We start from the raw sequence: 14,550 nt of genomic DNA on the forward strand, positions 1-14,550 counted from the left end.
GTGTTCCTGACAGATTAATGAATGAATTTATCCAACAAAATTAAAAACTTGACTAAAAAACATGTGTTTCAAGGCAATGTATAATCTAACATTCACAGTAGTTAGTACATAATAAAAAATAAATTAAAACAATTACACTACAATTACAACGCTGAACAGTTTTAATTGGTCAAGTGATTGAGAAAGTGTGTGGCCTGTTGTCATGCGATCTCCCGCTCAAGCTGAAAGGCGGGAAATTATTGATTGAGAAGGCTGTATCATTAACAAAGTAACCTTTATATTGCTGAGTTTAACATTTTGATTTCATATGTAAACAGAATGAAAAGTTTAGGCTATGTACTGTTAATGTATGTATCCATATGAATGTGAATAAGTTGTCACACTGAGGTGCCTTTTGTCTGCACGCAAGTTATTTATCTTTACTAAATATAAAAAAATACCCAGTCCAGATTTATTTTTTAAATTTCTAGAAATTACAAGTATTTTCATTTTAATGTGAATATAATTCATGTATAGCTCCACACACTACACATTCACAAGTCAGGAATCTTCAGTGTAGTCTTCAGATGTGATCTGGATATAAGCAGGGAGCTTTTTACCAAGCCATAAAACATACACAATGATGGACAGAAATGGACTTTATTAGTGTTACATCTGTGAATATGAAATCAGATGATAACAATAATGTATTATAAAGAGGGTCCGGGTCAGGACACAAAGATTTCGATCTTCAGTGCAACCCTCAACATTTCCTCCATGTTAATTGACATAATGCAGTGAACATGATTGACAGACAACAATTCATATTTTATGTTGTACATATTCAGTAATTAACTGCTTTACAAAAAGCAAAATAATACAATGTCATAGTCACTTGTATTTACAGTGTAGTAAATATACTTTTTCTATTTTTACACAAAAAAATATTTACAGAGGTGAAGCTCTCGGCATAAAAAAAGGAAACTAAAGGAGAACAATTAGGTAAAATTTTGCATAACCTCAAGTCAAGTGCCAAAAAACGTAGTGTTTGAAACCTCCATCTGTCTGCCATTACTAAACCCATTCGTCACTTGACCTTTCTGACATTAAGACGTACCAATGTGAAAGCAATTTAAGATTGAAACAGAACAGGAAAAAATAAAACTGCCCCCAATACACACATTTCAACATGTCCAAGAGTCAAAATGGCACCATTGTATATGGGGTAGGGATAAAAGTTAGGTTTCAAGCTTGGATCTAAATCGAAAGAAAAATGAAACAAAAACACAAACATCAGCACACATGGCATAACATTTACACGAACAGTAAAGAAAATCTGTTGCATTGGACGGTACAGTCTTGCGGAACCCAGAATGTTACAGTTCACCGACCAAAAGAAAGAAAACATTAAGAAATTAGGTGAAAGTAAACTTTGAAAAGAGATTGAGCATTGTCCCTAAAACAGCATTTTCTAAAATCTCTCTTTGTTTAAGTTGCCATAACATAGTGTAACCCAATGAGATCTTGGTTGTCGCTCTAGGTTCTTTATATCTGAATGCTTTTTCAGATGATTGTTATTTTTGCTGTAAAACTGTAATTAGATTTGATCTTCAAACCTTCCCCTCTAATCCAAAACTGACAGATTATCGCCACCACAAGAGTTGTCGTTGATTGAGTGGTAATAACATTTCAGATAGAACAGGCCAATCAGAATTCAGAAATTCACACAAATTAATTTGGCAAAGTAAGTGGGGTTTTGGAAAGACAGTCCACACTGAGAGATCACAGTTTGGATGGATCGGAAACTTAAAGTTTTCCCTCTGTGTATGTTTTTCTTGTACTATAAAGTCCAAAAGGGTAAATTCTTGAAATATTACATGAACGATTGTACATTTTTGTTTTAGGGGAGAGCTCGCATTAGTGCTGACTCTCCAGGAAGAAAAATCATTCCTGCCCTAAAAGAAACAACCACAAAAAAGTGAACACAGTAGGAAAACAAGATCAAATACAACTGAACAAAGGAATGGCACTTGTTTAATACTTTCATCTATTACATTTAAGAAGGAAATTAGTGCTTTTAAACATAATATACTTCAGGCCACCTTCAGGCAATGTCTGTGATTCCATCAAAAAAAAAGGTTAATGTTCTATTACACACAAAAAAAAAAAAAAAAAAAAAAAAGAGACTTCCTCCCATGTGTCAAACAGTGACTGGTTTAAACAGAGGCGTTCAGTTTATTTTGATCCTGGCAAACACGGCTGAACAGTTTTAGAAGAACCTAAAGATTACCGTAAACGCTGGGTTTAGTAGGCGTGAGGAGAAACCGCATAAAATGCAGCGTAATGCATGTCAGAGGTCCAGCAGGGGCTAAACCCTGCTGTGCTGCAGTTCTCATACAATCTTTTTGATGCTAGGTCTTTTAAAACTGCCGGTGCTGCGTTGTTTCTGGACCTGGCTGGCCGAGCCGTGGCGTGTGCGTCCGCTGGATGCCAGACCCGTGGTAGGGGACAGGTCCACCTTCTCTTTATCGATTCCTGCTCGAAGCAAAAACATACATGCATGATTAAACACATGAAAATATATAGCCTATATTTGATCAGTCATTCAAAGCTTCTGTTCCTGAGGTTATATTAAGTGTAAAAGTTAAATCGACCATACAGACCAACCAGATATACCATTAGATTTATCATGTTCAGATGATACAAAAATTATAAAAAGCACACACAAAAGGTGGCAAAGCTGTTGCTACACACATTGGCAGTGTTTACTGTCTAATATGGGACAGACATTACATTTAGAGCATACATAAACCGCATCGCAAAATAGAAAAAAAAAAAGATTGGTATGATCATACTAACCCACCAAAAAAACCAGAAGTGTGTCAGCCTGACAGGAAAATTGCAAAAGAAGCAAACTCAACTGATTTTGTATCCTCAATATGTCCTGAGTAAGGAAAAAAAAAAAGCCCAGAAGAATCCCATTAGGGGAAAGTAACGAAAAAGACCCAAATATAGCCTATTCATACGCCTATTCATTCTTTTTCTCACGTGAATAGGGTAATTGGAAGAAGTACTTTAGAAACCAGCCTTTATTAATTATTATTGCAGAGATGGGGTTTGGGGCTGGGTCCGTGGGACTGTTTCTGGGGATTCACTTTTTATTTTACTTACCTTTTGTCTTCTGGATTCTCCTTACCATTGTCTCCTGTTCTTCCCTCAGACTCGTCCCCCAGAAACAGTCCCACGGACCCAGCCCCAAACCCCATCTCTTAAAAATGAATAAAGGCTGGTTTCTAAAGTACTTCTTCCTGCCTCTATGTATTAATGCTCATGGGTAGCCTAAATGGGTTCCATTCAGACCTTAATATTAAGTATTTTACTGTTATGTGTCAACAAGATTCAACAAGACGTTTTCACCTGGCTATACCCAATGTTTAGATCTGTTGTGGTATTTATGCAAATTAGCACATACGTAATTAGATTATGTACAATTTGTCCATGTTAACAATTTAAAAAAACTTGTAATACATTTTTTGTTTGTTTTGATGTAAGTAAATCAACTCAGTAATTTTCATGATGATATCTAAAGGTTAAAATTTGTACCCAATTCACGTAAGAAAAAGAATGAATAGGCTATATTTGGGTCTTTTTCCCCTAATGGGATTCTTCTGGGCTTTTTTTTTCCTTACTCAGGACATATTGAGGATACAAAATCAGTTGAGTTTGCTTCTGTTGCAATTTGTTCAAGGTTGACCCCCATTTTGGCTTAAAATGACTGGACTAGTGGTATAATGCCCTTTTCACTTGATGTAAAATAAGTCTTTGATGTCCTCAGAGTGTGTATGTGAAGTTTTAGCTCAAAATACCCCACGGTTATTTTTATATAGCATGTCACTTTTCGAGGGTGAGCAAAAACGCACCGTTTTTGTGTGTGTCCCTTTAAATGCAAATGAGCTGCTGCTCCCCGCACAGAGGGCGGAGCTACAACACCTCCTGTGTTAGCAGCTTCAATTACCTCACACAGACAGACATGTCTGAAAATGTCAAAAAACTTTCAGCCTTTTATGTTCAAACCGGTGTCAGACAAAGATGGAGAGACTCGAGAAGAAGTGACAACATGTAGACAACATTTCTGAATGGTTAGTTGATGAATTTATGTAGCTTAAGAGTAGTTATCTTCTAGTCATTGATTAGCATATTCTGTCTTGATAATCTATAAATCGTTTTCCGGGGGCGGGGTTTATGTGAATTTTAGGGTTTGTGATGTCACTAACCCGGGAGGAATGTCGTGTAGTCCCTACCAGCCGTTTGTTGTAGTCCTTAAAAAGCAATTTCTTTAAAAGAAAATATCTCCCTTTGCTTTGACATATGAGTGTCGTAACTTTGCAGATGTTGTTTAAGCTCAAACAGCAACATTACACACTAACTAAAGTTAGAAAAATGAAATCATAATCAACCACCCCTTTAAAACAATCAAACACTTTGAACCATAACTGTAAACGTATAAAAGCAAGACAAGAAGTCATAAATGAGTTTAGTAATTAAAACATTGCTTTTAAATGTTTGTCTCTGTAGGTTCATCTCTTCCAAACCAACCACAATTGTTTCCAGTGTAGACAGAAACGTATTGCATCTGGTTACAACACTGTTTATGGGTTCCTCTGCTACAAAGTAAGGGTTTAAATATAAACTACAAAAGTTTTGAGCAGAGTGCGGTTAAAATGAAGCAGGAAGTGTCAACTTCACACTCTTTGAACAGCTACTTTTCTATAGACAGCATGCAGCCACAGTGACACTTGGAAGAACTGACATCATCATGCTTTTATCTGCGTTAAACATCTGTGAACAACAGTTGCTGACAATCTCGCAGTTGTGACAAAGAGACAGACAGTATGAGTGAGAGGCACCTTCAAATAAATAGTCTCATGTACTTCAGTACAGACCTGGTGCATGCTGGGAGGTGGCCAGTGAGGTCATTGAATTCGAGAGGTTGAGGTTGGCAGTGATGCTGAGCTGGCTCTGGGCAGGTGGAGGGTATGGAGAGGTGGGTGTTCGCAGACCCTCCTCGCTCGTTTCCTCATCGATGCCGGGCAAATAGGTGTCAATCAATCCATCCAAAAACTTGACAATCAGCTCTGCATAGTCTGGGAACTGAGTTTGCTGCGGAAAACAGAGAGCAGCTCAAGTTTATATATATATGCATAATAACAGATTATGGTCAATGTTTTTCTCTTGCATTTTGAGAACAAATTCAGTGTCACTCACCTTAGAGAAAGGACCAGCAAACCTCCAGAGTCCATTAAACCCAAAAGCTGTGGAGGTAAGTAAAAATTATATACAATCTGAGTACTTGCTCACTACATTCATTGATTACAGGATGATTTTCATAGCTTCTCATTGGACTCTGGCAATCATAGATCAGAGTCCCTCGTCTGCCCATCAGACTCTGACATTTACAGTCCAGACTCTCACATCAGACTCTAGCATTCACAGATCAAGCTTTTACATCCACTCATCAGACTCTGGCATTCACAGTTCAGACTCTCACATCCACTTATCCTGCATTGGTTTGGAATATAAAAAAGAGATGTGAGCTGCTTTACTTTGCAGGTAGGATGTTTGGTATTGAGGGGGCGACTCTTCATGATAAACTACACTCTGCACAATTCCATGGACTGGGTTCAGAAGGTTTGGGTCCTGACACAGTGACAACAAAGTATTAATCTTTGAATCCAGGAGGTTGTGACTGAAATAAAAAGCAAAACACAACAATGAGAGTCTCATTTCATCATTCAGTGTCATGTGTACTGAAGAGCAGGTACATTTGGACTTACACAACAGGAAAGACCTTTGGGAAGACAACACTGGCCTCAGCTAGAAACTCATACAGGACCCTCTGCTCAAATTCATCTGATGTGTTTTTCACCTGAGTGGCCTGAAAAATCATTCAAGAATACAGATCAGTCAAAATTCAGAGGATGAATGGATGTTTAAAGGAAATGGCAGGGTGGGGGGCAGAAAGTGACACGCAAGACTTCAGAGGAACAGAAAATGACAAAAAAATATTTCAATTATAAATGCAAATATATCTGTGAATGAGGAACTGAAAAATATCTTATTTTTCTTATTCTCGAACTTATTCCGAGAAAGAAAGAGATTACCAGCACAGTCAAAAGCAGCGCCTGGATTTTTGGATCTGTGAGAACTTCCTCATTAAGCAGGACATTGGACTCAGACACAGAGACCTTCCGCAGGTGGTGATGGGAGATTCTTGGGGTTTCTTTCAACAGGAAACAAAAAGTTATAAATGGATGCAAACATTGAGAATCATTTCACGTCTTTGTGACCCTCACCAATTTCGTATTCATTTTCAGCCACTCTCCTCATTTTGGGCGGCGTTGTGATACCCGATTCCATTTCAGGCCTCTTCGGTGCTTTGCTGTCTGATATAAGGTGGTCAAAGCTTTTTCTGGTGCCTAAGGGAAACATTTTAAGAACATTAAAACCAATAAATACTAATCCAAAAGTTAAAAGCATTAAGTTTTTTATATATATACACACACACACACACAACCCAGTAAAAATTACCCAGAAGCTTCTTGGTGTTAACCTGGGAGGGTTGCCCCATGTCCAGACTCATGGATTTGCGTGTTCGTGGGCTGACCTGCCCCACTATGGGGTACTGGGCCATCAAGTACCGCTCTGAGACCTTTGGGGATGTCCACAGCTGGCTTTCCCGCAGCAATCTGAGTGACAAAGTTCATGATTTATGAACTGGGATGCAAAAAGTTAGCATTTTACAAAAGGTGATGGTGTGAAGTCACCCTGATCTTCTAGGTGGTACCTGCAGGTGGGGTCCTCATGATGTCCAGAGTACGTATCCATGGAAACATTCTCCATGGTAACATCAGAGAGTAGCAACTTCCTGTGTTTCAGGCTGCAGCGGCTACGCACTTCTTCTGACACTGGGAGGAGAGCTATACAAGTGCGCATACACAAAATGTACTCACTATACTGAGTCCTAAATAACCAAAGTGAAGAGAAGACAGTAGGAAAGGGGAGATAGCAGTGGTTTCCTTACCTGCCAGATACGCCACGCTCTGTGTGTTCACCTCAAACTTATCACAGTTCAGGTGCTTTCCTACTAAGGCCAACAGCATGTGCAGGATACGGATGGTCCGTGCCACGGTGGTGGGGGAGGGGTGCCGGAACCCTGCAAAAACAAAACAGAAATGTGATAGTTTTCCAACCAAAACACAAAATGTTTGAATATTTTTGCATAAAACCCATTTATTTACCTTTCAACAGGTGCCCAACCAAAGCAAAATTAAAGTTGGAGTTGAAGTTGAGACCAACAAAATGGTCCATCTGTTTGCAGTGCCATTCCAAAGGCTGACGAATCTCCATAAACACCTCCTCAGGACTCTGAGAGATAGACAGGACAAATCCTTTTTGCTTTCAATAGTTCTTTATATTTGATCTTTTAGTTGTTTTAATCACATATCGGCAAAATATTGTTTGGAATTGTTTTTAGACGTATGCTACAATGTAAACTACAAAATGTCAACTTCCCACAAATCTTTATTTTCAAGTACCCAAAAGCAACCGTTAGAGCTATCCTATTTGCTAGTGTACCCATGATTCATTTATTCTGCAACCGAAGGTGGCTAATAAAAGGTGGTTTCCGATACAGAGTCGGCCTACGCATGTTTGTACTGTATATGTGCTGCAATGTGACGTGAGAGTGTTATATTAAAACCTTGTCGTTGAAGACTCGCAGACTATCGAGTGTGTGTAGGTTCTGTTCCAGCAGAGCGGTTCCGGCAGAGTACAGATTCACCTCATCCAACTGCAGCACAGCCACAGCCACCCAGAAGAGTGCTTTGTGCATCGGTGAGTCCTGGACGACACCCACACAGTTAAATAAGTCGTACACACTCTCTCTCTCTCTCATTAACACACACATTTTAGAAGAATGCTGTAATTTAACACCTTGTTGAGTAGAGGCTGTAGTTTAGTGAGCGCAATGACGGTAGCTTCAATCAGCACCTGGCTATTACAGTTATCAGGACTCTTTAGGCAGCTCTCCAAACCCTGAGGAAAAAAAAAAAAAACAGTTCTTCTTAAATGACAGAAAACATCAGTGCAAAGCTAGATGGCAACATTATCAATTGAGATGATCAGCACAGGATCATCTAATACTTTCTAGAGAAGAGCAAAAACAGTACACAATGCAGCTTATGGATTGAAACTTGACTCATTTTCATGGGTAGCCCATGTTTCTGCTTTAAAAGTAAGACAGTTTAGACAGGTTCTGACCCGGTCGATGCTGAGGAGAGGGCTGGCCTTGCTCAGGATCCGTATGATTTGTTTCATTTGGGTGTGTGTGACCCGTTTACTGATGCAGCCAAATACCACAAGAGCCCGCGGTTGCAAGGATGGATTATATTGAAAAGCAAACCTGCACATTAAACACACACATATGTGCATCATGAATCTGCCTTGAACACACATCAGTAAACTTCAACTTAGTTTATTAATAAATTAGTTCATAATTCAACTGTAAAGAGCACAGTTTGCATACTTCTGTGCGAGATCGGTCCACTGGTCCAGCCATTTACAGCCTGGAATGTCCCTCATACATGCCTAAAACACAAAGGGAAAAACCCAGTTAAACCCTATGACACACTTGTAACCAGAACGTGATGCTTTATAGCAAACACGGAAATATATAGAGAAATGAAACAGGCATTTTATCTTTATAAAGGGTCTTACAGCACTAATTAAACAACCGTTTCATGTGAACATGGAACAGTAACTTCTAACAGACCTGCTAGCACTTTGTTGAAAGAACATTGCAAAACCATCTCAGGGCTACAAGTGTCCATGCTAAATACAAAATGCTGTGCAAATCAATACAAATCTAATATTAAAGTACCCCTATTACGCTATTTTAAAGTTTCCTAATGTTGTTTTGGTGTCTCTTACAACAGGTTTACATGCATCAAAGGTTTTCTCATAATATACATTTGCACATCACCACATTTTCAATGATTCTCAAGCGACTCGTCAGAGGAATCAATCTCTCTAAATCCCTCCTTTCCGTGAGCTACTCTGCTCTTATTTGGTCAGACAGCTCAGTCTGTTGTGATTGGTCTACATGCCCATTGCCATAACAACGTCAGCTCTGCTTGTCCTGAGGCTTCCTACACCGTAAACTAAAGACAGTAACGAACAATGACGTCGGTTTTACCATATCATATTAATGTAGCGTGAGTCCGATGATGATACGTTGGAAGAACTATTCACTCAACCCGAACCTCCATCGCAAACTTGAGCAGGACGTTTCTCAGTGATACACTACTCAGTCTGAGGTACATTATGAGATGTTGCAACTGTAATTCCTCACCATCAACATTAACAAGTGCATGTCCATCCACAAACCGATTATTTTACTTGTACTTATTTATTTACCGAGTATTTTTCTAATATATTGCGGTGAACACTGTATCAATACCAGTGCATGTAGCCAATACATTAGCCGAGCTCTAGTGTGAATGATCTGATGTAACATAAACGTTGGTAAAACAAATCTTGCTCCATGCTTAATCTTTCCTCAAAGTAGTAGGAACGACAGACAATCTGCATTAATAGACAGTTATAGGTAATAGTGGCCCACAACTGATTCGGAGAAGTATTAATAATGTGAGTTAACCAGTTAGCAGGAGACCTTCACAATATAAAACTCAAAACTAAGTATTTTGAACACCATCTTTCAAGAGCAAGCGGTTTGCGAATCCTGCATTGAACTCCGAGATTTGAAAAGCAGTCGTCAGTAAAATAAAGGGAACACTGCAAAAGTTTGGGATTATACTGCTGGTATCGTGGTAAAGATTAATTTTAACCACTGATTCTTCACATGCTCGTCCTTGGGCAGTGAAAAAAAAAAAACTGGCTTTACCTTCACATTATAGAGCACAGCGTCTTCCCAACATGATGCTATCCAGTATCCACAGGAATCAGCTGCAGTATCTGAGGTTCAAGTTTTCCCTGGTGTCAGCACTCGCAATAAGTGGGCGGGCAATATGCTAATGTTTCATCTTGACGTCACAATGAAACCGCTTATAAATCGTTCGAAAAATTGACTCAGTCAACTCTTACTTTTGAAAGACAATAACTTTTTATACAGTGCACTTTCAGATTTAAAACTTTGCAGGATGTTTTCATTCACTTAAAGCTATGTTACACACTACATTTTCAAAAATCCATAATAGCCACTTTAGATAAAAAGCTATATTGAGAAGGATTTTGTACCAATGAGATTTCTCTTTAGCTGGTAAATGTACAGCTATATGAAGTTTGAAAGTCTTTCCATCTCGGGTTACAAGGTATAACGTACCTCCATGATCTCCAGCAATGCCTCGGTAACCGTCTCCAGGGATGACAGAGCAAAGGTCTCTCTCTCATAGGAGCCCGGAGAGAATGAACGATCCCTGTAGCTGGAACGAAAGGCAATAACCGCAGCCGATTTGACCTTGCTGATGCCGAACAGCAGGTAGAACTTTGGCAGGGAGAACTCTGTCAGACTTAGACGCAACACCTGCTTGGTCTCCTCTGCACAGCAGAAAACCAAGACACTTCAGTAATCAATAACTCACTGATGCATGAAGACATCTCTCTAGGACATAGACATCCTCTTACCGCTGAAGCACAGCTGGGAGCATGTGCAGAGGGAGTGGATGATGTTGATAACCAGGCCATGCGTGGATGCCCGCAGCGACAGAGGCCCCGTGGCCACCAGCAGGGTCACGACATGGAAGAGATAGGGCAGGTGGGCGGCTACATCCAGAGAGTTGTTGAAGGACAGCATGAGCATGTACCTGGCCAGGATGGCGATGTCATCCCACATCAGGTGCTGCTCCAATGTTGGTGTGGGTGACAGACACGTCTTATCGATGATTTTACACATCCGAATGATCACCTGTGGGTAAGTTATTTTTTATGAATTAAAAAAATAAATAGTTGAAAAACTTAAAAACTGAAATAAAGTAAAATAGAAACATAACACTGATAAAAATGACAAAAGCATATAAAATGACTAAAACTTAAACTAAAATGAAAATGGAAAATATAGATATTAAAGCTAATTCAAATGATATATAAATACTATAATAGAATATATAAATAATACTAAATGACAACGGACAGCTCAATCTATACAGGAACACTGAAAAAATTTAAATAAGAAAAAAAAAACCACATTTCCTGTAAATTGTTCTGCTTGAGGATTAAGAAGTTGTTTAAATGAAATATTCTTAGGTTAAGTCTGCATTGTTCACAGAACCCAGCTGAGCTCAATGAACCAACCTCAAGTCCATGACCTGAGCACCATTAACTATCTCTCATAACAAAGAGAGAGAAATAGAGACAGGCAGACCTGAGTGGTTAAAGAGAGTAAGAACAAGAGCGAGAGAGGAAGAAACCAACCAAACCACATCTGTGAGTCACACTGTGCTCATATAATTACAGCATCACATTTAACATGTTGGGTTGCAGTTTTACATGTTCAGAAACATTCTCAAATTTGGTCCTTGGCCTGTTCAAGTTTCTCCTGGTCTAAATGTAATGTAAAGAAACGTTACACTTCTTAGATGATTTGCACTTATAAAAGCTGAACTTTTTCAGCTACCATTTATACCGGTAGTCACTCTCACAAAGTGTGTGTGTGCATGAACATCACCTTGCTAGACACCAGTTTGACGTTGCCAGAGGCCAAAGCCACTGCGGTGTCTGCCATTACTTCAGCTTTGATAGATCCGAGACCTCCCGTCGCACTGGTTTTAATAAAACTGTCCAGAACTACATCAAGTAGATCTGTTATCTGTAGACACAGGAAGCTGCCATCAACTCAACATTGACATGAGTAATGCTCTCTAAAGTTAAATTAATTGCAAAAACAACAATGCAAGTATGCTACATGAATACGACTGGGAAACCACAACACCTCCCGAGCAAAATCCCAAATAAGATGCCTTCAATTCTGTGTCAAATGAATACATTTAAGATTAGTTCTGTTACCTGTCCCAAGCTCCCCCAGATCTTGGCCTGAATGGATGGATACATCTGCTTTTCATTGATCGTCATGGTAATGAGTTTATCCAGAATCGCAGTAACTCGTTGGCGCTTGCCATCGTCGCTGTGTTTGCAGAAGCGTACCAGGTTCAGCAGCCAGGGAGTCATGTACTCCAAACACAAGTGCTTTAATTCTATACCTGCATACATGGAGGAAAGTCATTGGTTACCAGAAGACTTCTTTACTTGAGCGTTCCTGGACCCTGTTGTGCTAAACACTTCACATTCTTATCTCTAGACAAACCATTCATTCTTGTAGACATAACTGAAAAAAAAGCAAATACACAATCATGATGCCTTCAAGTAGCAGTTGAAAGTAGGCACTATTAGGACTTCAAGGCAAAACAGAATGTGAGTAATGATCCGAAACAGCAGGAGGATCACCAGGGGCTTCTGAGAGTTTAATTAAGGGCTTAATGGGGCACTAACTGGACTTGCTGAAACCAGAGATACACTCCTCCAGGAACTCCAGGGTCAGGTGAGGCTCATTAGCTGCTAGAGTCTTGCTAATGGACACGATGAAAAGGGTGTTATTGGCAGGGATGCAAAGGCCAGAGGTTTCCAAAAGTTGGCCTTCAATCTTCAGGTTAAAGGTGCAAGTTAAGGCACACAGGAGGTTATAAGCGGCAGACCTTTTAACAAAACAGAGAGAAACATAAATATTCAGGCATGAAATGCCAGGAATACACTGGTAAATATTTGACCACTGTTGATTTAAGGAGGATAATTCATCACCTTAAACTGGGGTCAGAGCTGCCCAGGTTGAGGAGGGCGATGTTGAGAAGAGTTCCCGGAACATCTTTGGGCCTGATCTTGGTGTGCTGGGGGATGGAGTCGGGCTGGGAGAGCTCCCAGCGTGTACGGATGTGGATAATCGAGTGAACTATGCTTTCACACTCCTGGTGCATGAAGGTCAACGGCGTACCCTGGTTAGCGATGGTTAGCGTGAACTGATTTTCATCCACTAGGCAGATCTCTTCAATCTCCGAGGCGTAGTAGATGTCGTTGAGGAAGACAGACTGACCCAAGACTCGTGTTCGTTCGGCTGAGGTCACCTGCACTGCCGTACTGCCCACCTGGAGCAAAGAGAGAATCAAAAACATTGAGATAAAACATAAAAAGTGAAACTGAGCTGTAAGAAGTATTCATGTTTTTTCACACACCTTAATGGAGACTTTGGTGTCTTTGTGGGCCAGTTTTAGGGCATTGTGAAAGACCTTCAGGTCTTCTTCCAGTGCAAGAGTAGCTGCCGGAAGCTTCTGTTCCTCTGGTTCCACGTGCTCAGCCAGCCGTGCGGGCGAGTCGATGAACAGTAACTTCTTACTGCCCTTGAGGCCCGTCAGCAGTCTCTCATGGTATTTGGTGTATTCTCGTACCCATGTGTTACAGTTATAGATGTAGATGGCGGCCACGTTCTCGTAAGCAAATCCCGGAAAGACAACAAACCATTTGGAGAGGAAGTCGGTCTTGAAGCGATTGCTGGGGCCAGCATGCGTCAAGTCAACCACTAGCTCGTAGGGTTTAGCATAATAAGGTTTGAGGGTGAGAAGCACGTGGTAAATGAGCAAGTCCCCATTTATCTGGCCTGTCTTGAACCTGTGAGAGTAATGAAAACAGACAGTCAACGAAAAAAAAACAAAGGCCTGCAATCCCACTGAACACTGTTATTATTAGATTAATAACTAGCAAAATGAAGAGAAAACTTTGCTTGACAAAGCCAGAGAGTGTTTTCAGTTAAGCTTGCATTTTGAAGGTTACAGAAACCAAATAACAAAACGTCTAGTCTAAAATCTAGATTTTAGGGTTTTGTTACTGAATGAATCAGTCCATTTGAACGAATCAGTTGAATAAATGATTCAATGACTCGCTCACTAAGAAAGTTAAATGCTTAGTTCCTGAAATTATCAGCCTTTAGAACAATTAACGACTCAATGATTCGCTCATTAACAGTGACTTGCCGTCACCTGCTGACGGTTTAGTTTCAATTGAAAGTATCTTTTAAATTTTAAAATAATTTAGTATATCATCAATATATCAGGTTAACGGGATAGTTTAGTTTTGTTGAAAATTTTCATCATTTACCAGACAGTTGACGGTAGCCATCGACTTCCATAGTGTTTAATATTTGTTTTCCTACAATGGAAGTCAATGGCAACCATCAACTGTTTGCTTACCAACATTCTTTAAAATATCTTCTTTTGTGTTCAACAGAAGAAAGAAACTCATACAGGTTTGGAACAACTTCAGGGTGAGAAAATGATAACAGAATTTTCATTTTTGGGTGAAAGCTGAGCTGCAAAAAACAGTCTGTGTTAAATACATCTAAATGCCACTTCAGATACAGCTTCCATGTTTTGCAAAAAAGGATTTTGTTCATACTGATTTTATTTGATAGGTAACAGTTACAGCCCTGTAGTGTCTTATTATTCTAATTGAATT

The 14,550-nt window shown here is 39.6% G+C and overlaps 1 protein-coding gene across 2 annotated transcripts in view; it reads right to left on the bottom strand.

Moving 5' to 3' along the window:
* Positions 1-1,820: 1,820 nt before the first annotated feature.
* nf1b (neurofibromin 1b) overlaps positions 1,821-14,550 on the bottom strand; it is a 63,058-nt gene continuing 50,328 nt past the window's right edge. For both annotated transcript variants that reach the window (XM_084400898.1, XM_084400897.1), the window contains 22 exons: positions 13,275-13,707; positions 12,847-13,187; positions 12,541-12,743; positions 12,058-12,251; positions 11,720-11,860; positions 10,681-10,960; positions 10,379-10,593; positions 8,564-8,625; positions 8,299-8,440; positions 7,972-8,073; positions 7,739-7,879; positions 7,278-7,404; positions 7,061-7,192; positions 6,824-6,956; positions 6,568-6,725; positions 6,333-6,455; positions 6,141-6,259; positions 5,814-5,914; positions 5,583-5,725; positions 5,245-5,291; positions 4,923-5,139; positions 1,821-2,514 (listed from right to left, as the gene is read on the bottom strand). In XM_084400898.1, coding sequence (XP_084257024.1) covers positions 2,372-2,514; positions 4,923-5,139; positions 5,245-5,291; positions 5,583-5,725; positions 5,814-5,914; positions 6,141-6,259; positions 6,333-6,455; positions 6,568-6,725; positions 6,824-6,956; positions 7,061-7,192; positions 7,278-7,404; positions 7,739-7,879; positions 7,972-8,073; positions 8,299-8,440; positions 8,564-8,625; positions 10,379-10,593; positions 10,681-10,960; positions 11,720-11,860; positions 12,058-12,251; positions 12,541-12,743; positions 12,847-13,187; positions 13,275-13,707 — 3,697 coding nt within the window. In that variant the 3' untranslated portion in view covers positions 1,821-2,371. The remainder of the gene's footprint in view (positions 2,515-4,922; positions 5,140-5,244; positions 5,292-5,582; positions 5,726-5,813; positions 5,915-6,140; positions 6,260-6,332; positions 6,456-6,567; positions 6,726-6,823; positions 6,957-7,060; positions 7,193-7,277; positions 7,405-7,738; positions 7,880-7,971; positions 8,074-8,298; positions 8,441-8,563; positions 8,626-10,378; positions 10,594-10,680; positions 10,961-11,719; positions 11,861-12,057; positions 12,252-12,540; positions 12,744-12,846; positions 13,188-13,274; positions 13,708-14,550) is intronic.

The sequence above is a fragment of the Rutilus rutilus genome (assembly GCF_951802725.1).
Source record: "Rutilus rutilus genome assembly, chromosome: 25".
Classification (NCBI taxonomy): domain Eukaryota; kingdom Metazoa; phylum Chordata; class Actinopteri; order Cypriniformes; family Leuciscidae; genus Rutilus; species Rutilus rutilus.